We start from the raw sequence: 24,670 nt of genomic DNA, 5'->3' as shown, positions 1-24,670 counted from the left end.
CCAAAAAAAAATTACCACAAAAAACAGAAAAAAATTGCCACGAAAAACAGGGAAAAAATACTCAGAAATATAGAAAATATTACTCAGAAAAACAGGGAAAATTACTCAGATAAACAGAAAATATTACCACGAAAAACAGAAAAATAAATAAATTACTCAGAAAAACAGAAAAAATTACTCAGAAAAACAGGGCTTTTTTTATTTGTCAAGGGAATGCAATACGCTTCCGTAGAAGTGCAATGGGACAGAGATTATCTCACAGTTCAGAACAACAAGGGGTAAAAAAAAATAATAAAGGAAGGAATGGAGTGAAATGGTGCAGCGTTTATAAGGGAAAAAAAGTATGTGAATAAGCCAAGTGCAATTAGAGGCGACCAGTAGTTTACAAGAGATGGAGTTTTTTTGGAATCGGAGGTCAGGAAGTCCCTGTGAATGTTCTCTCTCTCAGGGTGGAGACTGACAGATAAGTAGTGTTTGTTTTGGGGGTGGGGGGTTTGTTTACACGTTGGCATTTTGTCAAGGTGCTTCTGAGGAAAACAAGCAACACAAGAGTGGGTGTAATGACAGCGACCACACACAAGATGTCAGTAGAGTAGTGCATTTTGCACATGGTGACAGACTGAGTGACAGTAAAGATCATTTATGGTGGATTGGTAAATTTAGAGAAACAATGTAAAGCTGAATCAACAAGCTGTCCCATTTTCCAGGATGATTGTCACTGCTTTGGATGATTACCTCGTAGGTGTTTTTGGTGTTCTTACTGTACTAAGTATCTGACTGGCCTTCCTCTTGGCAGTGCTCCTGTTCTTAGACTGCTGAGCCAGGCAGAGGACAGGAAGTACAGTCATCCCACAGGAGGTGGCAAACATCCCACCCTGTGCTGCACAGGGCACCATGATAGGGCAGAATTAATTCTAAGATCTGATCTGCACTGAGTCATCACTGAAGCGTAGGTCATGAGAGACGATAAAAACAAATGGAGTGGTCAAAGTTGTCATAATTGGCATTTAAGGTGTGCTGATTGATTCACAGTGTTTACTCATGCACTGAGTAACATGCAAGAAAACCCTCTGCCTTAAAAGTTGCTTGCTTGCTTAAAAGTAGCTGCTGGTGGTAGAGCAGTTGAGCAGCACAGTGAGCTACATTATTTTGTCTCAGTCTATATCTCCCTAACTGTTACAAGTAAAGCTGAAAAAGCAGGAAAACATCCTTTCATTTTGTAGTTGATTAATGTAGGCTAGCATATGTGAAACCATAGTTACATAACCTTTGAAACAAAACACAATTTAACCATGTGCTTGTGCGCATGTCATAGGTGCACTGTGGTGCTTAAACAAATAGCACTACACCTCTAGCCTAGATTGCCTGCACACGGCTCTCAACATGGAGGCGGCTGAGCAGCTAACAGTGCTAACAGTGACAACAGTGCTGAAAGAGCTAACGGTGGTAACAGGAGGGAATTGGAGGGTGGGTCTGGACTATGTTAGAGGCAACTGAGCACAGTGCAGAGTTTGCTATAGCCTGTGGGATACACACACACGCACTAGCATGCACCATACTGAGTGCGTTTACATGGACAGTTTAATTCCCTTTTCATTCAGAATTAAAGTTCATTCCTATTAAAAGTGATCTTGTAAACACCTAATTCGGAATGAACATGGCCATTGCGATTGAAAATTCATTCCGATGTAAGGGGCTGGAATATTCTGTTTCTAATTCCGAATGGAATAATTTCTCGCACTTGTATACACTCATTCCTCTTTAAGTTAATTCCGGTCTTTCTGTGCATGCTTGTTTCCTTGCCCTTCTGCCACGATGACGTATACAGTGTGCATAGCAACGGGCTGAGATAGAGCCGTCGGACTCATTGCGCTAACCGGTTTCCATTCGCCAAAGCACGGTCTTCTATCTCCCTTCTTTGACCTTCTTCCTCCCTTCTCCTCCTCAACAAACGAAGTATTAGTAGAACAAGGTTGTTGTTGTACTGCTGCTTCAAGAATATAAGCAAAACAAGCCTGAAAAAGGCACTAAGAATGGTGTCGTCAAGCATCTTGTTGTCCTGAACGAGGACTACAGTGTTTTCTTCCGGTAAACGTAAACACGTAACATCCACCCCGCCCCCCATCCAATCAGAAACCTTCCCTGCCCCAAACCTTGCGCGGACCCGAATACAGGCGATTAAAAGGCGATTAAACTGATCTCCCGTGTAAACCCTCATTCGGAATGAATATTTCCCATGTAAACTACCTGGAAAAACTTTAATTCCGAATGATTTCATTCAGATTTATTTCATTCTGAATGAGAAGCCATCATGTAACCGCACCCACTGTCTACCACAACAAAGAGCAGAGAAGCTCAGATTACACCACACACAGAGATAGACTTAATTCTCCTCTCAGGACGCCATTACTCCACAATATGTTAACATACCAAATTGTGGTGTGTATGAATGTTGCATACATCTCCTTTAATTTTAGGTGTTCCTGTTATTTTGTCCACCCCCGTATAAGCCTTTAATTACTGTTATCATGAAGTTCACTGACTCATGCTCGTGAACTCAACCATTTACTGAACATGATCACAGTCTAACATAAACTGACCAGCATGCAGCTTCTCGGTTTTGTCTCTCTTAGCTTATTTTCGCACATACTACATTACCCAGAAACCCTTGTGTGTGAGTCCCAGTAACACATACTGCTCACGGTCACAGCAGCTCATTGTGACTAATGTGATCAGTTAAGCTACACCATATCACATCACAACTGCTCTGCATGTTGTCCACTGTTGAACATGTTTCATTTCATGTGTTGAATTTGATTGTGTATTCTGTTATTAGTATACCTGTAGTGAATAAAGCACTGTACTTCATTCACTGAAACCTTCCTTTGAACAACAGCAACATTACACAGCAATCACAATCCTTCCCAATTCTATGTTTTAAAAAATGGCATCAATACTTTTTCATCAATACTGTGTACTCTTTTCTGTGTGGTGGAGGTATCTGCACAGCTGTATTCACTTATGTTGCTTGATTAGACCTCTTCTCAGCACTGTGTGGGCGTGAACAAACTGAGCTTAATCGACTTCTTCCTCACTGTCCTGTTAGTGCTGCTGCACCTCTCGCAGCTTCAACCTGACTGAAGGTCTAATCAGGCAGAGTGATTGAAAACACCTGCGAGACATGGGGCCTTTTGTGTAGACCTTCTATGGTGGGAACACAGATGCACAGATGTGAATGAAATGTCAGGGTCCTGGTGCTGTGGATGCTGCTTTGAATAGAGGTTGTTAGTAACACTTGTGCTTTCCCTACTATGACAGGACAATATGTCTGCTCTTGGCATCATCCTGTTGTATTATAGTCTATTGAAGCAAGGAGCAGTAACAGATAGGACACACACACAAACAAAGATACACACAAATACACACACACACACACGCTTAAGCCACTAATGGCACCCAGCCAGCCAACAGTGGTACTAAATCTTAACAGGGTCAAAGCTAACAAACCTCTTACATTCTGTGTAGGGAAAAGGACAACTGACAGTAAACAGCATTAAATCACAGCTACATTTACTCTGCTCAGTGGTGGACAAAGAACTCAGATCCTTCACTTCAGCAACAGTAGAAAAGCATAATTTAAACATACGTCCGTACAAGTAAAAGTCATGAATTCAAAATGTTACTTGAAGCTACAGGAGGTAACTTTTACTTTTTAACTGTCAATATATCCTGACAGTTGTTCATGAGACAGATAGTCTGTGAAAAAAACACATGTTCATCTGGCTGCTCCTGTGCTGCTAATGGCATTTGCAAGAATCAACTACGCCTGTACGAAAACATCCAATCAGAGACAAGGACTCTAAGACAGTTGTTTTGCACCAGGGTGGCATACACCTGCGGTGCGCCAACTAGGTGGAGTCTGCACACCATTTGACGGGTATCGTAGCCAGGATATCAGCCGGATCCACTGCTGATTTGAGCAGCGAGAGCGGCGTATACATCGCCATGACCATATGGCTCATACTGTACAAACACAAACAAATCAAGGGAGACTGATAAAACAAAAAACTGATGAAGCCGTTAGTTTACATTCAGGGGACAACATTTTCAAAAGTGGGCCACCATCCACACCTATTTTTATACATCCTGCAATATATAATCCAATGAATCATATTTCCACATGTATTTTGTATCTACTTGTACTTGTTTCTACCATTAAGACCTTGATTTCATATTTTGAAAAGCAGAGGTAGTCACTTGTGTGTCCTTGGCTGAAAAAATGCCCTCCAATGAATGATTATAAAAAAGTAAAATGAAACATTTATTGAGGAAATTACTGCAAGGTATTAAATCATAAAATAATTCCAGGAGTTAACAGTTGTTTTTTGTTCATTAGGCCTATTCATTTAATCATGGGTGCTACTTTATTTAGATATTGGTCAGTACTGGTTTATTAAATTAGGGCAGCACGGTGGTGTGGTGGTTAGCACTGTCGCCTCACAGCAAGAGGGTTCCTGGTTTGATCCCCGGAAGGGAGCCCTTCTGTGCAGAGTTTGCATGTTCTCCCTGTGTCAGTGTGGGTTATCTCCAGGTACTCCAGCTTCCTCCCACAGTCCAAAGACATGCAGATTAATTGATAACTCTAAATTGTCCGTAGGTGTGAATGTGAGTGTGAATGGTTGTCTGTCTAGCCCTGTGATAGTCTGGTGACCTGTCCAGGGTGTACCCCACCTCTTGCCCAATGTCAGCTGGGATAGACTACAGCCCCCCCGCGACCCTCAAGAGGATAAGCAGTTACAAAAATGGATGGATGGATGGTTTAAATAAACAATTGGATTTCAGTGATTTAAGTGAATAATAGCCTGGGCTATTAATTGAAGTTTTATGGTAACTTTTTAAAACATAAACAGTAACTTTAAGTGTCAAAAAAGTGAGTTAAAGGTCCAGTATTTCCCCTTGATATGTAGTAAGGTAGTAACATAAGTAAGGAAGTAAGGAAAGTAACATAAGTTCATCTCAGTTTACTTGTCATTATGACCGGCAAATGTATGCTGTGAAGCGAAATGACTCCTCTTAGAGAGGAATATCCTGTCACAAATGCATTTTAATCTCAGACATGAGGCTTTCATAAACCAGAGGATTAACAGTGACACACCACATCATCCAAATCATATGTTCTGATGCTACTAATGACTTCCACGTTGCATCCATGCAGCCTGCTGTGAGAGTCCCACACTTCCTTTCATCCTGACAAATGAAGTTGTTAATGTTCTGTATGACAAGCTTTTTCATGATTTTACCTCATATCTGATGCTTTCTTTTCACATTACAGATTTCCAGGAACTCCTATTTGAAGTCATCTCTATTGCTATTATAATAAGTGCAGTGTCGTGAGTTGGCAGCAAATTATTCTTCTGCTCTCCTCCTGCTAAAGTCTAATAAAAGAAGTGGGAAATTAAACCACTTGGTTTTGTTGGGAGCTTCACTTTTGGGAACTGAATAGGCCGCTGGAAACTGAACCCAATAACACCTGAATCATCCATGAGAGACGTCAGCCTGCATCTAATTAGCGATACTCTGATCCTGTGAAAGCAAGGCGGCCATAAAACTGGACTAATATATCTCCCCTCCTTTTTGTTTACGTGTCTAATTGTTTGCCTTTTTAATAACGGTTGCTATTGACCGGCCAGTGGAAGATCTACAACCATGACGCAGGTTGTGTGTGACGCACGGGATGGGCGGATTTTCTCCTCAAACGCTGCGAAAAATAATCAACTCAGCGTTTTGTTCCTACTCTCCTAAACACTTAGAGATATTCTGGGTCAAACATTAATCAAATAATCTAACAATGATGGTGCTTACTTCTGCACAGTCCCACTTTCTTAGGATGTTTCTGCAAAAAAGATTTTAATGGTTAAGTATCTACTCCACTAGTTATGTCAATAAAAATCTTAATTAATTCAAATTTTTTTGGCACTAGAAATGTGTCAGATCATCCAATTGCTTTTATAGCCTATATTATTCCCCCTGATAAACAATGAACAAAAATTATTTTTAGGACTAAACACTAGCTGAAATGTCTTGGCAGGATGGACACTTTTTGCAGTGTTCACCTCCTCTTCCTCCTCCCTCTCCTCCTCCTCCTCCTCCTCTGTAAGGACAGAGGGGGCAGGTCCTGTTGTAGTGGGCTCTATTACTGCCTTGGCAGGTGATGCAGGAGCTCACACGGGGCTTGAAGAGCCTCCCTGCTTATCTGGTTATAATAATAGAGAGGTGACCTGGTTTCAGCACCGCGCCTCGTCAACAGCTCCAGTGCACGCCGGAGATTTGGCCAGCCCCTCCCCGCCCGGTGCGTCTCACAGAGCGGGTACTCCAAGGCGCAGCCTCCGCGGCAGTTTCAGCACCAGCGGCCGGCCGGAGCGGAGCGGAGCTGTCCACACATTCAGCACTTTGGAGGAGGGAACCGGACCACGGACAGTAAGGCAGCCGGGATATATCTTCCTCCTGGACACTCCGAGACAGCTGATTTCAGGATGGCGTCAAAATACTTTGGCCTTTTCGTCCTTTTCCAGCTTCTAGCACTGAATGTAGTGAGCCAGATATCTGCCTTCCCCACACCTACAGCCTCAACGGATGGTGAGTTGGCCATCGCCTCTAACCATGAGATTATAGTCATGTAATGTAAAGCATTTGTTTGTGGAATACTATGTTTGTTAATGTAAAAATAGTATTGAGAACTGCTGCTGGAGGCAGGAGATTTTAAAAGCACCACAAAGTGCAATAAGGTCACAGCACTCTTTGTTCAGCACACATGGCTCCCTATATTCAAAATACCTGAAGTGTATCATAAAAAATTATTGATAATCTAATCCTTTAAAAGCATTAAAATATCTGAGACACAAAATGTTACCATCACACTTGTACATCTTGTTCAGCTCATATGAGCAGTTAAAGGGATGTTTATTGGAAATTACTGAGCAGTTACTGTTTATCCTTGTACATAGGTTTTATAATGTTTTGTTGCCTGTACTGTTTGGGAGCTACATTATTTTATTCATCCATAAACCTGTTGATTAAGAAAAATAGAGCACAAAGCAGTGCCTTTAAAGTTCAGCTCCAGCTCAGCAGTGACTGGCGGGGTTTTTAATGACTCCTGCTCGCATGTTATGGCCGCTTGTGGTCTATTTTCGACGCAGTTTAATCTTTTGTTTGATAATCCGATTAAGCTCTGCCTCTGTGGTGCATGGTGAGCTAGGAGAGCAGAAATGGACACACAAATCTGACAGATACAAATGTATTCAAATGGCAAGAAAAACATAATTCATGGTTTTAAAAATTGTGACACTTTTAATGGAAGTAAATGATCTCATGGATTTGTTAAAACGTTTTTATTTATGTGCAGTTCACATTTGTAACATGTAAAACCTGAGTCTGCTTTCAGCCACCAGTTTAGTAAGTACATGTTTTTTTTATGTTGCAGATAAAACTGTGTACAACAGACAGCTGACAGAAGAGAGGCCCCTACAAGAGCAGGTAAGCTCTCTTCCTCCATGCCCCAAAGCTAATTTCCTCATCCAATATCCGGTCAAATGAGCTTTATGGTCACTTGTCAAACAACCTTGATATTAGCCCAGCAAACATTATTAATCAGATCTTATATCCTGAGTGGAAATTATTTCTTTAATGTTCATCATTTCCTCCAGATTGCTGAGGCGGACAGCGTGAAGGCTGCGGTGCAGTCAGCTGGTAAGAGGAAACCTTACTGCCAATCAATTAATGACTTTATTTCCGCCTGCTGGATGGGTTCATGTTGCAGCACTTCCAGTAAAACAGGCATCGTCTGTATCGAGAAATAAAAACTATTAGAAGCATATTAATGTGTTCATCTGCAGTTGTATTTTACCAGTTTGATCATGTCGTGTCTGCTGCCTTTTCAGAGAGCAAGCGTCCCTCTGCCTCCAAGGACGCAGAGTCAGAGCAGGACCTTGATGACTTCACCGTGCTGAAGTCACTGGCTGATGGCCAGAAATCAAAGGAAACCACTGAGGTGCCGCTCAAGAAGGAGGACCAGTACGTCCCAGATGAGTCAGACTCCACCAAGAGCCGGCGCCTGGCTGAGGACTACGACTCCACCAAGAATGGGATGGACTACGGCAAGTACCAGGGTACGCACACCTGTCACCATGCATCTTGCCCATACAGGCCACTGTTTGGGTCTGACTCCTTCTGCTTGTGTGACCTTTGCCCCCCATCGCCAAGGGCAGGCCTCATGCAGGATGCTTCTGAGTGTCGCTGGCAGGCCACCAGGCAGACATTTTGAGACAGGGGAAACACGTGTGTGTGATGGGGATAAGCAGAGACAGATAGAAAGAGTCAAAGACAGGACACGTGAATGCAAGAGGGAGAGATTATCCTCTTCCTCACAGACACTGTTGTGAAAGCTTATGCTGCGGTACCAGCTCGCTGTCTTCACAGGAGACTCTTTAATGCATGGCTGGGATTTTTTCTGAAAGACAGGGACCATTAATGTTGAATCCATATTTCATAGTTCACTCAAAATCCAATCATGCTGACACAGATTTTGAGTCTCAATAGATTTCATCAGCTCAGCACACATTTCACTGTACACGCATGTAATTTGATATCCAGTCCAATCATCAGCATAAAGCAGAGTCTCTGAGGCGAGGTGACTCAGGCACAAAGCGCTGAGTGCTACACTTCATCGATTCATGCGGTCGGCCCGGCAATGACAAGCAGCTCGTCAGGTTACGCTACATCTAAATTTGGCAAGCGCAGTCTGGATTTCATTTCTTATTTCCTTTAGTGACACAGAAATAGGCCCGTTGTTTGAAGGTAAAGTACATCACCGATGAGTCAACCTGCCAATATGGGCAAAAGTATTCCAGCACTGCTTATTTTTATTGTGCGTGGACCTTGAGGAGCAGCAGGGACTGTTATGTAAGAGTCAAGCTATAACAATTGCACATTTCTTACTCAGTCATGTGGATAAAGATATGTTGAATATGAGGAGGAGAAGACAAAATTATCTTTGCCACATAGTGAGAGAGAGACTTCATTTTTAGTTCCAGGTTTTTTCAACAATAGAGAGAAGAGGAAGGAGGAGAGAATAAACAGGCAAACAGATTAAGCATTAAAGCACAAACACCTGCTTTCTGTGGCTAATAAGCATGTTTAGGAAGTTACAAATGATGACATATGTGTTGTTTCCTCTCAGATGACCCAGAAAGCTTCCGCCAGGTCGACGGCACTCCGCTGACAGCAGAGGACATTGTCCAGAAGATCGCAAACAAGATTTACGAGGAGGACGACAGAGGGGTGTTCGACAGGATCGTCTCAAAACTGCTCAAACTGGGGCTGGTAGGTTGTGAGCTTGTGTGCCGCTCGATTCGACACAGCGTGTAGCGTGACATTTACTCAACAGGAACTGTCTCTCTCATTGCACTCCCTGTCGCCTCACCAGCAGAGGAAGAGATGTGTGAATTGTACTTTGTTCCATGATTTCTGCTGTAAATTACTTTTTTTGACACTCAATAAGTAGTTTGGCAGAGTCCAAATTGCTCCCTGAGATGGTTCTCTCAGTGACAGTGATCGATATGTGATACAAAGAGGTTTATAGTCAGTGCACGCTGTTCTGTTCTAACACGTCTGACAGCACATTTGTTATTACAAACAATTGTTCTCAGTCTCTTTGTCTTTCTGTAGATCACAGACAGCCAGGCGGATACTCTGGAGTACCAGGTGGCTGAGGCACTCCAGGATCTCATCACCGAAAACGCCAAGAACAATGAGATTGAAGATGGTGAAAGCAACGACCAAGAAACCAGAGGACAGCAGGACGACCAGGGTTCGGACGCAAACAGGGTAAAAACCTGCAAAGAAGTGATAATGATGATAACAATAAGGATGACAATAATACAACAAAAAACTCTGGCTTCTCCAGGACTCGTGGGGGCCACCTAGACGCCGCTACAATGAAGACGAAGAGGATGAGGAAGAAAATGATGACGAGACTGAGGACGAGGTGGAGAGGGATGCAGAAGAAGAGGGAGGTGACACAGCTGACAACAACTGGGACAAAGAAGAGGGCAACGAGGTGAGTCCCGAAGACGGGCTCAAGGACCTGCAGTACTTCCCCAACTTCTACCGTCTGCTCAGGAGCCTCGACTCAGGTAAAAACACACACACACACACCCCGAGGTTGCTTTGACAGTTTAGATCAAAGACACAAACATCATCGCTTCACAGCATCCTTCATCCAAAGATAGAAGTTCTCCAGATCAAGAACAGGGCTAGAGAGCCGTTGTTGTCATGGCAATATTGTTCTCAAGGATGAGTCAGTGCTTGTTTTGTCCGCCTTTGTTTCCCTGACACATCTTCCTAGGAAGTGCGGATAAAACACATACACATCACTAATTATTTATAATCCCTTCATCATGACCCCCACAGTCAAACACCATGTGGTAACATTAACGCCACGGTAGCCAATTACCATTAGCTGAGCATTAATGCTGGATTTGCTCCCTGGTTGGCCGCTGCAGATCAAGACACTCAGGAAAGAGAGACACTGATCACCATCATGAAGACACTGATAGACTTTGTGAGGATGATGGTGAAGTACGGCACCATCACGCCGGAGGAGGGAGTGTCCTATCTGGGTAAGACATAACACAATAACAGCACTGTTTATCTTTAGTCTGGTACATTCAGTGCCAGAGCAGTAAGCATAGAATTGTATGACACATGCCACAGTCATCAAAGACCTTGCTGCATTCGTGGTAAATCACATAATGCACAGTATACGTAGGGCAGGGTGCTGACTTGATGATATTGTGTATTTTTCATGTAACAGTTCATTCTTGACCCTGGAAATAGTTCCATTTATTAGCTTCCTCTGAACCTTTCAACCCAAATATAACGTTCATGATGTGGTTGAAAAGTCCAGGAAAGAGTCCAATAAAATCTCCCATAAAAGCTAGTACTGTAGACCTTGATTTAAAGGAACAGTACGCAGGATTTAGTGGCATCTAGCTGTTAGGATTGCAACTACCAACCAGCTGAAACTTCTCCCCTGTGTCAAGTCTTAAGTGTTAATTGTTCAGGAGATTTTTATTGGGAGCCGAATTATCCTCAGAGGTCACTTCCTCTCAGAAGCAACAGGTGATTTAAACCAGTGAAAAACACTGAATAAAGCAGCTTCGCATTACAAATCAGTGTCTCTCTGACACTGCTCAACATGTTGGAGACAGCTGCTAGCCCAGTGCCTGCTGATGTGTGCTCAACTTTTTTCTTTGATAACTTAAGATCCAGACATTCAGGAGGTTTTTAACAGGAGCCAAATTATCTGCAAGGGCCTCAACCTCTCCAAAACAAATGGACCTGGTTATGGACCTGGTTACGTACGCTGTGCTTTTTTCCCCGACACTGGTTAGCTTGTTGCGAAGAGGCTGCAAACTACAGGTGCCGTAATGAAAACACAAACGGCCCTATCTAGACCCAGTGTTTGTCCGTTCTGGGCTACTGTAGAATCATGGCAGTGCAACATGGCGATCTCAGTAGACGAGGACCTGCTCCCTATGTAGATATAAACCGCTAATTATGATGTAGTGATAACACAAGGATCATTATTTTCAGGCAATTGTACAATAAAAAAAATGTACTTATTATTCCTGTCGGGCCAATATAACCCCCTAAATCCCACACACTGGACATTTAAGATTATTTTGTCAAACTATTATATATCTACTCTCTGTGGAATCATGATCATATGATCATATCAACAAAATGATGTTGTCTAAAGTAATAATTCCCAACTAACGTTACCTAAACTAACAAAAAGGAGGTTTTGTTTTACATTTACTGAGAGTATCGCTGATTTAAAGCATTACAGTTAAACATGGCTGACATATTCATAGTAATGTGATATTGGTTCCAACCATGTTGAACAGTATGTGTGGTTTATGTGTGGATAAAAGGTTTCAAATCTAAGTCTGAATCCGTCCACTGCATTAGCCACCAGCGCACACGCACTTCTCTGCCTCTGTGTTTTATGTATGTGCTTTTTCCTCGTGTTCTCTGTGTGTTCAGCCGAGCTAATGTTCCCTATCAGCTGGTGCAGTGGAGTGTAAAGCCTGCACGGACAGATTAGTGTCAGGGGCACCCTGTATAACCAGGCTAGTTTTTATGGCTGGCCATCACATCAGTGGCCAGTAGAAAGGTCAGCCACCTGTAAGGGACAGCTGTCATCTCTCTGTGTGAGCCTCAGGAAACCCAAGACAACAGCACTCACTCTCTCTCTGCTCAAATCAGTCCCAGCGTGAAGAAAATAGAAATGATGTGCTCTTTTATAACATAGTTGTGCTTTAAAACCAGCTCGGCAAACATGGGGCAGCAAGATTATGGTCATTATAGCTAAATGTGTTGATTATTTTCCGATAACTTAATGTTTAAATTGTAAAAAATGGGCATCATAAATTTCCAGAGCCGAGTGTGATGTCTTCAATTTGCTTGTTTTCTCTATCCAGCAATCCAACATGGAAAGATATTCAGTTTACAGTCATGTAACAGATAGATAAGCAGCCAGTCTTCAAATTAGAGAAGCTTAGAACAACAAAAAAAAATAATTTGGCGTTTAATTAAACTGATAAATCAAAAATTCTCTGTCTATTGAGTAATCAATTCATCAGCTAATCGGATCAGAAATACAATTTCTGGCCAATTGGAACACATTTACAAAGTGTAAATGCCACTATAAAAGCTGTGATCAAGTATTAAAACTAAGGCTGACCTTATGTAGGCTGCAGAAGGATTAATTAGTGCTCTTTGAAATGACCTCCAGCAGCGTGTTGTCTCTTACAGCGGAACAAATGATCACACCAGAACAAAACAGGCGTATACCATTACAAAAGCCTAGGGTTTCCTAGGCAACCCCCCTGGCATTATGTAGTATAGGTTGTGAGGAGATAACAGGACGGAATCCCGCCATCGCCTAGCAACAAGCTAATGCCCCCCACTCCCCACCTTCACTCCCCCCACCTAGGCTGTGATGCTCCAGTGACTCACCCAGGTACACAACTGACTACACAGGGCTGTCAGTCAACGCTAATCGGGTGATACAGGCCCCAAGATAGATGGAGATGTAGAGGAAGAGAATGGGGGAGGAAGAAAGATGGTGTTGATGTGTGTGTGGGCAGAGTGAAATAATGGGCTTCCACAGCGCTACAGGTGGGAGGAGGCAGCTTAGATACACAGAAAGTGCAAGTGAGATGCTTAGATAATAAGAAATGAAAGCGAGTGGAGGCAAATGAGAGAGGAAATCATTTTGGATCCTTGATGCTCGGTCACAGCGCTGAAATCAAACATTTCTGTTCGTCTTATCGCTTTGTTTTCTTTGTGTCCTAACATCCAGATATCTAATATCCTGTCACTGTGCAAGAGTCCCGAAAGATCTGGACCTGATTCAGCTGCTCTAACCTGTAGTCATATTTTCTTCTCTTTGCACAATGGTGTACTCAAAGTAAATGACCAGAATGTCTCTAACTCTAAATATTGGAGAGGTGCTTCTTAAGAGCTTGGGTCGCACTTTACTTTTAGTCCCCCATTCAGTATTACAGGCCCACGTTTATACTGAAATAAGCTTCCTGCAGTGGTGGATGTAACTAAGTACATTTACACACTGCACTGAAGTACAATTCTAAAGGGTACTTGTTCTACACTTGAGTAGGCTATTTCCATTTTATGCTAATCTTTCTAGTTTTACTTCGCCACATTTATGTTAAAGCTTCAGTTACTAGTTACTTTGTTTATTTATGTTTTGTATCAATAATCTACATTTGCAAATAGGTTATAATATATAGGCTAGGAGCCAGGACCAGCTGTCAGGATGTTTTCTAATACCTTTTTTTCACTATTATTTCCTGTTAACCTAAACCTTGAGCCATCACAAGTTGAAAACGAACATCCCCAACTCCAGACCTTTTGGTGTCAAGGGGCCAAAAACCCCGTTTTTCTGGCGACATCATGTAAATGCAAATATTGAGGTGCAACAATTGCATAAAAATGTCCTTCATTCATTCATTTTTCTGTAACCACTTATCCTGCTGGGGGTCGTGAGGGGGCTGGAGCCTATCCCAGCTGACATTGGGCGAGGGGCGGGGTACACCCTGGACAGGTCGCCAGACTATCACAGGGCTGACACATAGAGACAGACAACCATTCACACTCACATTCACACCTACGGACAATTTAGAGTCAGCTGTGGGGACATCCAAGCTCCGCACAGAGGGGCTCCCCCACCCTGGGTTCAAATCCCCCACCAGGAACCCTGTGACTGTGAGGTGACAATGCTAACCACTGCACCAACATGCCGCCCATAATAAAATGTCATACATTGAATCTGGCATGGAGTATCCTGAAACATTGGGGAAAGCAGCAAAATAAGATTCTGGGGCTTGCTGCCATTCTACTTTAAAATACTGCCTGCGAAACCCCAAAAAAGGCAACAAAAAAAATAAAAAATACTGTCAGCTTGACACATTCTCATTAAAAATGACAGCACTTTATGCTAAATGTCACTTCCTCACTTGTATATAGAAAACTCCCCAAGTTCATGAGCTTCAATCTGAGCCCAAGATGATAATATAGGTTGAGCCACTCAGCAGAGCAATTTAAATGAGCTCCACCTTTACCAGCAGCAACATTAAAAACTAACTAACACTAAAAGTATAATTTATAAGACATGGTGGAGATGTGAAATGGGACACCCTGGTTAACTATCTAGACCTTGAGAATAGGGACTAAGACACTAAGCAGACAGTATCTAAATTGTGTTTACTAACACGTTGTCTAGATTTAAGGAAAAGAAGTGCATGTATCAAGCAGATGCAAACCTAAAAGCTAAACTACCCTCACCCTAACTACTAAATGGTCCCAAGACATTTATTCCTTCAGTCTAAACATTGGTTAAATAGGTAAAGCACAATAAATACGGACATATGGCAAGTGGAACGAACAGTACACTTTAAATGGATGTAGGAGTAACAAGATAAGAAGTCACCAGCTGTTTATGGTATTCAAGCTTCAACATATTAACTGTAACTGCTGTCTAAAGCTCTTTGTAAAAACAGACACAGATAGTGATAGTAAAACACAGCTGTATATATAAAAATGTCTTTATAGGAGAAACGGTGATGATAGCTGCCCACAACTACATCATAGTGTGTTAGAAACCATGCATTGAATGTTTAAATGCTAAACACAGGGACTTAAAGTAAAGTGTAACTGTAACTTGATATACGGGATGAAATTTCAGCTGCTATCTGGGATGTGTGTATCCCCAGAACATCTGCTCTCTCTGTTTCTGGACATAATGTTTACCCCTTTGTTAATCCAGAGAGGATCAGTTGTCATTTGACTTGAGTCTCTGAGAACCATATGATCTGTTTGTGTCACTCAGCTGATTTAGGGTCTTTTATGTTCTCTAATCTTGTTGTGAAAGCGTAGCCCACTGTAATAAATGTAGTTGCTGATAAATTATCTCTATTACTGCTGCTCTGAGACTATATTTTCTTTCCCAATATTCAGTCCACAATGCATTCATGAATTATTGAAAATTATAGTGCAAGAGATTTTGTTTTTTGCTGTCGTCATACTCTTGAATCTCCCTGTTCCATTAATTAGATGGAACCCTTTTCTAATGATAATCACCCACTGAGTCACACAGGCACAACCTGGGGCTTTCAAACAGATAAGAGGTTTTCATTCATTGTCTGCAGAGTGAACTGACGTCATAATGCTGATCAAATCTGAAGTAAATGTTTGGCTTGTTTCGCCCTCATGCAGAGAACCTGGATGCTATGATAGCCATGCAGACCAAGAACAAGCTGGGAAAGTCTCTGGGGCCTCCGGACTTCATTGGACCCAACGGTAAACAGAGTTAGCCAACAAACACATCTATAACATCATATAATTTAATTCAGTGTGACCATATGTATTAAGTATATTAGGCTTTGTAACGCAAGTACAGGAATAAAAAGGTTTGTTAAATATGGTTTAAAATATGGTTTGATCATGTTATTACCTATGGGAGTAATTTAATTGACAAAACCACTTGGTAACCAACAGCATACCTTTAAGTGTTTTAAAACCTTTTCAGATATACAAACCAACTTACTCAAGAACTGTACTGAAGTACAAATTTGAGACACTTGAGTTGAGTATTTTAATCCCATGCAACTCTCTACTTCTACCCCACTACACTTCAGAGGGATTTATTGTGCCTTTTTCTCCACTACAGTTATCTGATAACTTTAGTTACTATTAACTTTACAAAGGTTTTTGCACAGAAAACATATGAAAATGTACAAGTGCAGCTAAAACTATTAGCTTAAATAACGTTTTCAATTCAGGACTTTTACTTGTAACTGAGTGCTTTTACAGGTTGGCATGAGTACTTTTACCTCAGTAAAGGATCTGAATTCTTCCTTCATCACTGACTAGGACAAAAACATATTGGGTGCGTTCCGAATTGCATATTTTTTCTTTATACTTTTAGCAGGTACTGCAGCTGTCCTTAAAAAATACACAGTAAAGCACACAATCCCTGAACTTTGACCCTCTTGCTTTTATATCTGTTACCTTGGAGATAAACAAACGCCACTTACTGAGCTCGCCAGAGACAAAGATCAACCTCTTTGCTGTTGTTGCTTTGCAATGTGTGTAGTTAAACTTTAAAGTAATTACTACGCAGATTGTAGATTCTAACATTATATTTGCGACAGTGAAATCACATCTACAGTTCTCTGTTCTCTCTCTTATTCACTTAAACAATCAATATTCCTATTATTACTATTGGAAGGATCTTCAGTTACTTGAATGTGCTGTCATCCATCACTGAGACTTCTGAGAGCTGTCAATCAGCTGTCAAGCTTTCATCGGTTTGTGGCTCAGTTGATGTGACATATCTTCCGCTGTGTGGAGGATTGTGGGTCAGAATAGCCAGAAAAGCATGCTGGCTTTCATACAGCAAAATCAGACAGGATGTTGTAGAACATCCTGGTATTTTTGGCATACTGCATTTGACTAACTATGTATTGGGGTATACTCAATCTTTTTCTGGCATACTTTTAGTATGGTAGTATGGGCATTGGGATGCACAGATTATTTCCACGTAGATATAGATTTTAGGGGGGTTAGATTTACCATGAAGGGAATAATTTGGCAGTTTGGGAAATATGCTTATTTGCTTTCTGGTGGATAGTTAGATGAGAACATCAACACCACTATCAGATCTGTCTGTTAAACATAAGGCTACAGCCAGTTAGCTTGTCTTAGCATAATGACTGAAGAGAGGGGGAAACAGCTACCCTGGCTCTGTCAGAAGAAAATGAAATCAGCCTACCAGCACCTCTAAAGCTCAACAAAAAACATATTATCTTGTTTGTTTAATCCTTATAAAGCATAAATATAGAGTCTCCAGGAAGTCGCCGCTCACAGCCCTCCATAAAACAGCAGATTGTCATTTTTACACTTTGTACAGATAAAACGAACAGAATTCAGCGTGTGAATTACTCTCTGCCAGAAACTGAGTAAGCATATTTCCCAAAATGTTGAACTGCCGCTATAAGTAGCAGCGATTTTTAATGCTCCATGTGTTTTTTCTTTGCTGTAGGAAAAATCTTGGATGAGGACGACAACACGAAGGCTGAGGCCGCCAAGATGCAGAAGGAGTATGAGAACCTGAAAGACTCGACCAAGGAGGAGCAGCCATCAACTGAGACCAGTCAGTCCACTCCCCAATCCTGATGACCAGAGGAAACATGAATAGCTTTTTGTGTAGTGATTTGATAATTTGACCAAATAATTTGATACAATTTGATACTCTGTGCCGTGTAAATTGCATGACTCGTTTTTTTGTTTTAGTTTGTTTTTTGCATTATGATTTCATTGTTTTGTTTTGTGTCAAACGTCCCAAATAAACACAGAATTCTCACATATCTCAGATTCCCACCACATCAGCTCAATGAAGCAAAAAATGCTCTTCACTCCACCTCAGTAAAAGGTTTTCAAAATGAGCCTGAATGTAATGGCCGTGACCATTTCAGACCTTTTGTTTTTGCTCAGCAGGGCTGACAGGAACAACACCGTGTAGTCCAGGGCCAATCATAGTTAAGTCCCTGCTTGTGCCTGAACTAGGCCAGTCCAATAACCCTCACAGGAAAGCTTGTCACAGCTGTCATTATTTTCTCTCCGCTCATCAATCTAATCCACACAAACACACAGACAGGCACGCATACAAAAAGGAAAAACAAAACGAAACACAGAGCAGGATTACCACCAGGCAGTCATTTCAGTTAGAGATGAAGTAAATCCTGAGCAATGGCAACTAAACTCTCAGTAATCTGTACATAAACAGGCTGCAATGAGTTGCATAATATGATATTTAGCAAATAAAATCAGGGGCATGTGTTTTAATCTAGATTTAATCTGTGGTTAAATGATAGTCTGATTTTAATTGGTGGTTAATATCAACTTAAATCTCAAACCTGGAGATTTTATACACTAACTGTAGCCCCCACTTTTCCACACTGAGTGGGTCTTTTTAAACCAAGGCCAGAAAATAGTGTTTTATTGTGCTGCAATGTCAATATGAAAGAAATATCCTTGTTGTCAGCGTGCTCCCGTTGCTACAGAAATTTCAAAGTTAAAGCATAAAATCTTGCTTTAGGACAATTTTGTGGTATAAATAATTGATAAGTTCAAGGCTTGCTGAGTGAAAGTACCACAGAAGTAGTAAAGGCAAAAGAAGAACACTTATTTTTTATTTTCTGAATCAATCAAGAGGCAGATTTTAACATTTCTTTTTCTCCTCTTCTTACCAGATCAGCCTGGCAAGTCAGAGACTTTCCTGGAGGCCATCAGGAAGAACATCGAGTGGTTGAAGAAACACAGCAAAGAAGAAGGCAAAGATGGTGAGACACACTCGCTTGCTCGAATATTTCTGGTTGAACCAGTCAGTCTAAACTGCTCTCACTGCTCCAATCTTTGCTGAGCTTTAAAAGCCAGACCAAGAAAACATCCTCATTTGCAAGTTGTTGTCTCCTCACTAAACAGTGGTGGGTCACAGACAGGTCCGAGGCAACGCACTGAAGGACAGAAAATTTGAAGCATCTTTTGTTTGCCTTGATTTGCAATTAAAATGAGTGTGGGATACCGGGATAAATGCTTCACTCCAGATCTCATGAATATGGATAATTCTTGACAAGTCCATCCTAATTATTTGTGATACAGCTTCCTTGTTTGGAGACAAAGGTCTATTCATTTAATCCCTCCTACCTGTTCCTCAGCATTTATGGTGTACATGTGTGCAATTGAGTGTGAGTGAAAAGGACATGTAGTCAGTGATGTCGGACCTGGTTCATAATTAGCACTTCTCACACAACAACACAAAAAAGCCATGAAAAGACCATCACGTCTTTGTTATCATGTCTCTGGACCTATAGTGGCGGTAAGTGTGCACTTATATGGACTGCCTTATGCGAAGTGTAACTGTCAGCATTCATAAAGAAGCAGCATGTGACCCAGAAACTGCACCAGTCTGCAGAGCTGTGAAAACAGTCCACCCGTCTAACAGGAGAAGCCTGCTGTCGGGCTCTCCACAGTGTAAAATCAATGCCCAGTGGTGCTTCATTAAGCAGCAGAGAATGAAATGTTAATGAGTTCTCACTATTCAGGCCACTGGTCTGCGTCAACTGTTGATCATCACAGCAGGACATGTCAGACAAAAAACACAAAAACTTCGAGCTCAGTGAGATTTATATTTCCTGCTCATGTTCAGTGGCCTGAGCTAATCTGAGTCGATCAATGGCTGATTCAGCCGCTGGTGAGTCAGAGTCACTCTTGAAAGACAATATAAATGACACTTAAAAACAAAGTTTGACCTAGTTTCTCATGTGCATCTTAAACACGGGAGAAAAATAAGGGCCGACACACTGAGCTTAAAGTGCTGCTGAGTGCGGAGCAGAGGGGCCACGAAGCAGCAGGGAAGTTTTGTTTGGTGCTCATCTCCAACCTGGCTCTATATAGGACACTTCATTAGCATTCTGGTGCGTGGAGTGGTTGTCTGGGACAACAGGGGCCTCCCCGCCTGCCTGTCAGTGATCTGGGCAGAGGAGACAGACAGATAATGGTGTCAGAGCAGACAGGCTCAGACTGAATGCGCACACAGAGTCAAAATGTGCTCCCAAAATCACCCAATTTTCCCATAGTGGCACTCTCGGTGGCGACAGTGATGCACCAATTCTCTAACACACTTTGTACCACATTAAACCTCATCCCTGTTTTCACTATATTTCCTTCCCTCTCCTCAGAGAAAAGTACAGCTGGAGGAGAACAAAAGCCTTTTCAACCAAAAAGCAGTGTCATAGTAACAGAGTGGGCGACGGGCCATATATTGTGTTTACCAGAAGCACACATTAGGACAATCTCAGCGGACGCTCTGTGTGCGTTTAAATGTGTGCATACGTGTGTGTGTGTACGCCTACACACTACACAGATTAGCCCGAGGAGCAGATGGACGTGAAGCGACATCCTGGTTTCGTCTCGCCTGGCTCCTCACAGCCAAGATTGAGGGAAGCAGTGCTGCTGTCTCTAATCACATTCAGTTAATCCCTCACACACGTCATGTGTGTCATCTTGCAAAGCAACAGTATCCTGAGGCGAAGCAATAATAAATGACTGCTGTTAGAAACGTCTTCAAAAAGTTTTTTTTGTGACTTTTTGGCCGTCCTCTCTGTCCTTATTTTTCTCTCTTTACTCAGAGTCAGTCAGAGTCAGGTAGAGCAGGGAGGAGTGGTGCAGCAGCAGCTGTTTGTCTGCTCTATGAAACTCATTTGTTACCATGATGGATAATACAGAGTTAGGCTGTGGTCATCTCTAAATATAGCCACATCCTGTTGCTGCCTTATGGTGCTTTGTTAAGTGACAATGAGCTGTCTGGAGCAAGGTGAATAATACAAATGGTTCTCCAAAAAAAGGGTAAAAAAAAAAAAAAATTAAAGGTGCATCAGGCTCTTTTAGTATTTGAGAGAACCTGGTTTGTTTGACATAACTCCCTGAGCAAGCCTAGACACATCAAACCGACTTTAAAGAACTAGTGCTGACATAGACGGCCTGTTGCGTCATCTGTGCCTCGGCCAGAAGTTGTACTTGGACACACCGCAAAAACAACAGCCAACACCCAGCTAGTATGTACATTTGGCACCTGCGCGAGAGGAAATAACCCAGCAGTATTCATCATTCAAAAAGTGAAACCGGAAGAATGACAGGACAGATTTAAGATGCTAGTTAGCCGGTTAGCGCCATACATGGGGGTCATCCCTATGTTTCCCGGGTTCTGTGTTTCCCGGGTTCTATGTTCCCACTTAACCCTGCAAAAAAGGTGCTATGTTCCCCGCTTACACAAAAAGGGTGTTTCCACTTGGTTGAGTGGGGAACATAGAACCCGGGAAACATAGATATGCTCCCCACATGTATGATAATGACTGGATCCAGTCCAATGGAATTGCTCGCCTGGCACATACACCAAAAAGAGTTTCTAGTTTCTGGGTTTAGTTCCATGGTATCCGGCCCACTGAATATGCGCAGTAGTGTTTCTCCCTAGCTTGCCCTCAAATTCCTGCTCATCTTACAGGCTTTATAATGTGATGACATCAAGGATTTTAACATCACTTTTCTTGGCTTAAGGAAAGTTTTACAAATATAAAACTCTGATGGATAAAAAAAAATCATAATAGCAAGAGTCATTATTGAGCTTGTCTGCAGTTAGAGGTGTCCTGTCAACAGTTTCACAGACGTCTCTTTTACAATGGAGGCCTGTGGAGAAAACGCGTTTTGGGCTGCAGGGGATTTTTTTGCTGCAATACTGCGAGTGGCCACTGGGGAAAAACTGGAAGCAAGACTGAGAGTTTCCGGGGGCCTGGTTAGCACATTAACAACACAACCCAGTGTTGAAAGAACAAATGATATTTACAGCGCGCTAGAGAACAGTAACACAGACAATTACAAACCGTTTTTGCTGAAGAGCTCAGTGACTTAAAAAAAAGTTTGATTCCATCTTATGCCCTCTTGACTTTAGCCGCTTGTTTGCTTTCCTGTCCTCAGTTTCTCTTCTGGTGCGCTTAGCTGAACTGCCAATCAGAGTGATTTAATTCACCAATGGGCTCCAACGTTTCTGATGCTGTTCAACATGTGTAACCTGCCAAAACAACATACTGCAACAACTAGAGTGACAGGCACTCACCAACAGCCGACTGAATTCTAGGAATCATTTCATTGTAAGAAGTATAATTTTGAAAAGATGTATCACTCTGATCTTCTGGCCTTCTTATTACATATGTGGTGTGCTCTTAACCTCAGACAAACATGTTAACTCTGACCTTAATCCTCCTTGATAATGAACTACCGCACCAGATTATGGCTTGTTTGGGTGTGCCGCCTTAAGACGTTTAATGTCTGATCTTTCCTGCCAGCCACCATGGCCTCACGATCTTTTCTCTTTGAATCTCAGATTAAAAAAACCCTCTTTTGTTTTCTCCTTTCAGATTATGATCTGTCCAAGCTGAAGGACTTCATGGACCAGCAGGTTGACTCCTACATCGAGAAGGGCATCATCGCCAAGGACGAGGGCGACACCATCAAGAGGATCTACAGCAGCCTGTAACGCCGTCACCCATCCTCCAACCGACCTCTGGCCTAAAACACAGGACTGAATCTGACATTAACATCTCAATCAAAACCCCGACTATTTACAGTTACTTCCCATGGCATGGTAAAATATATACTGTGTATTCAAAACTACCTGCTTAGGGGATCTTGTTTACCCTCTTAGACATTCCCAAAACGTATCAAGAGAAGGGATTTAATAATACTATCAACAAAACAGTCAAATGATTCTTTACAGCTACCTAACTGATTATATTTGCACGCCAAGCTCACAGAGTAATAATCACTAGAATATTATTGAGAGAGAAATCAAAGTATTTTATGTAACCAACTCACACGTCCAACTACATGCTAGCATTTACTCCAACCTGACTCCTGTGGGAAATGAATGTTATGAGAGTATGATGCTGTAGCTTCGTCATCAACTGGTTCCAACTTTTTTTTTTTTTTTTGCAACAAAATGCACATATATCAAGTTGTACTCATTCTGTGTAACCTGTCATAGCCTATTATATTTCTTTATTTTCCAGTGTATATGTGAGATCTTAATGTATTCTTGCTTTTTATTTTACCAAAAATATATTTGTCGTGCATCATGTCAGTGCCCTCCGTACTCCTGCTATGTTCTGCTGTAATTCTTCTGGGGGCCCACTAGGGGGCCGTGTTTGTATCATCAACTCTCTCTGCATGTCTCTGTGAGTTCAACATTTCCATCTCTGTAGAGACTCCAGATAAGTATTTTTAAATGTAAATATTTGTGATTTTTTCCTAAAGTTTAAAAGCAATTAAAACATTGCCTTTTCTTTATCTGTGTACTGAAATGTGATGATGATGCAGCACTGGGAGAAAAAAAACAGCTCTAACAGACATCCACAGGCCAGAGCTGTGGAATCAAGTCAAGTCATGTGTTTGATGACTTTAGACCAGGGGTGTCAAACATACGGCCAGGGGGGCAGAACTGGTCCGCCAAAGGGTCCAATCTGGCCCGGTAGATGACTTTGCACACACAATATTGATGCACTTGTGAAGGCTAAAATGTGCCAGGTTTAATGAGCAATTTAAACAGTGAGCAGATACTAAATGTAAAATGCTGCCTCAGAGGCTTTCCACACTGACCAGAATACAGTTCTCTGAATAAAACAATGCATACTTACTGTGGTCATATTTAAATATATTGAACATTGTGCAACATATTGTAAATTAGCAGCTTCAGTACAAAATAATCTGTATCAGACTTATATCTTAAAATTATATGCATGGACCCCTGAATATTTTTCTGAGGATATCTCAGGCTGTTCATCATTTGTTTTGTAAATGGATGAACGTTTTCACAATGGATGTTTTTACACTATAAACTGAAAGATATTAACAGATTGTTGTTTACAGGTTATTATGCAGTGGTTTTACTGGTCCGGCCCTCGAGATCAAATTGGGCTGTACGTGGCCCATGAACTAAAACGAGTTTGACACTCCTGCTTTAGACTCAACTCAACAAAATCCAAAAAGAATTCCAACTCGACTTTCAACACTAATGACTCGTGGCTGGGGCTGCACAATTGCAGTATGGCCAAGTGCAATATCAAATTGCAGGAGCTGCAGTTTTTGGTGAAATGTGTCATAACAAACTTTTTTAAGTGAAGCACTGTGGTGTTACAGAGATGCCCCATCATATTCCAGATGGAAGGGAACATGCTTTACATCATTATCTTTAAAAGATTTTTTTCAGTAAAAATGAAATGTAAAAGTTACGTTTCCACAGAAAACATATATCATATATACCATTTCCACTGTATGACATGACTTGAGTGGAGATCTGTCTTGATTTTGGGACTTGACTTGTGACTTGAGTGGAGAGACTTACTTGTGACTTGCAAAACAATGACTTGGTCCTGCCTCTGCCCGGTGGGGGAGTGTAACTAAGTACATTGACTTA

General features: G+C 41.7%; 1 protein-coding gene across 3 annotated transcripts; it reads left to right on the top strand.

The window, feature by feature from the left end:
- The first annotated feature begins 6,170 nt into the window (after window positions 1–6,170).
- On the top strand, window positions 6,171–23,544 carry scg3 (secretogranin III). Of its 3 annotated transcripts, none has more exons than XM_050034375.1 (12): window positions 6,173–6,636; window positions 7,481–7,533; window positions 7,704–7,746; window positions 7,938–8,153; window positions 9,236–9,378; window positions 9,724–9,882; window positions 9,962–10,190; window positions 10,560–10,676; window positions 15,859–15,942; window positions 17,687–17,797; window positions 18,897–18,986; window positions 22,617–23,544. In XM_050034375.1, exons 1-12 carry the CDS (start codon window positions 6,534–6,536, stop codon window positions 22,733–22,735), a joined length of 1,467 nt encoding a protein of 488 aa, XP_049890332.1. In that variant the 5' UTR covers window positions 6,173–6,533; the 3' UTR covers window positions 22,736–23,544. The 3 variants fall into 3 exon arrangements, with proteins under 3 accessions (XP_049890414.1, XP_049890332.1, XP_049890245.1); XM_050034288.1 differs by having other exon boundaries at window positions 7,938–8,165; XM_050034457.1 differs by lacking the exon at window positions 10,560–10,676 and having other exon boundaries at window positions 6,171–6,636; window positions 7,938–8,165.
- Window positions 23,545–24,670: the final 1,126 nt, after the last annotated feature.

The sequence above is a fragment of the Epinephelus moara genome, chromosome 1 (assembly GCF_006386435.1).
Source record: "Epinephelus moara isolate mb chromosome 1, YSFRI_EMoa_1.0, whole genome shotgun sequence".
In the NCBI taxonomy this organism is placed as follows: domain Eukaryota; kingdom Metazoa; phylum Chordata; class Actinopteri; order Perciformes; family Serranidae; genus Epinephelus; species Epinephelus moara.
Note: the sequence above shows the minus strand (reverse complement) of the source record. Positions and strands in the feature narration are given on the sequence as shown.

Coding starts and splice junctions, on each gene's coding strand:
- scg3 (XM_050034288.1), top strand. CDS start 6,534: ATGGCGTCAAAATACTTTGGCCTTTTCGTCCTTTTCCAGCTTCTAGCA. Junction 6,637..7,480: donor ACCTACAGCCTCAACGGATG/GTGAGTTGGCCA, acceptor TTTATGTTGCAG/ATAAAACTGTGTACAACAGA. Junction 15,943..17,686: donor GGACTTCATTGGACCCAACG/GTAAACAGAGTT, acceptor TCTTTGCTGTAG/GAAAAATCTTGGATGAGGAC.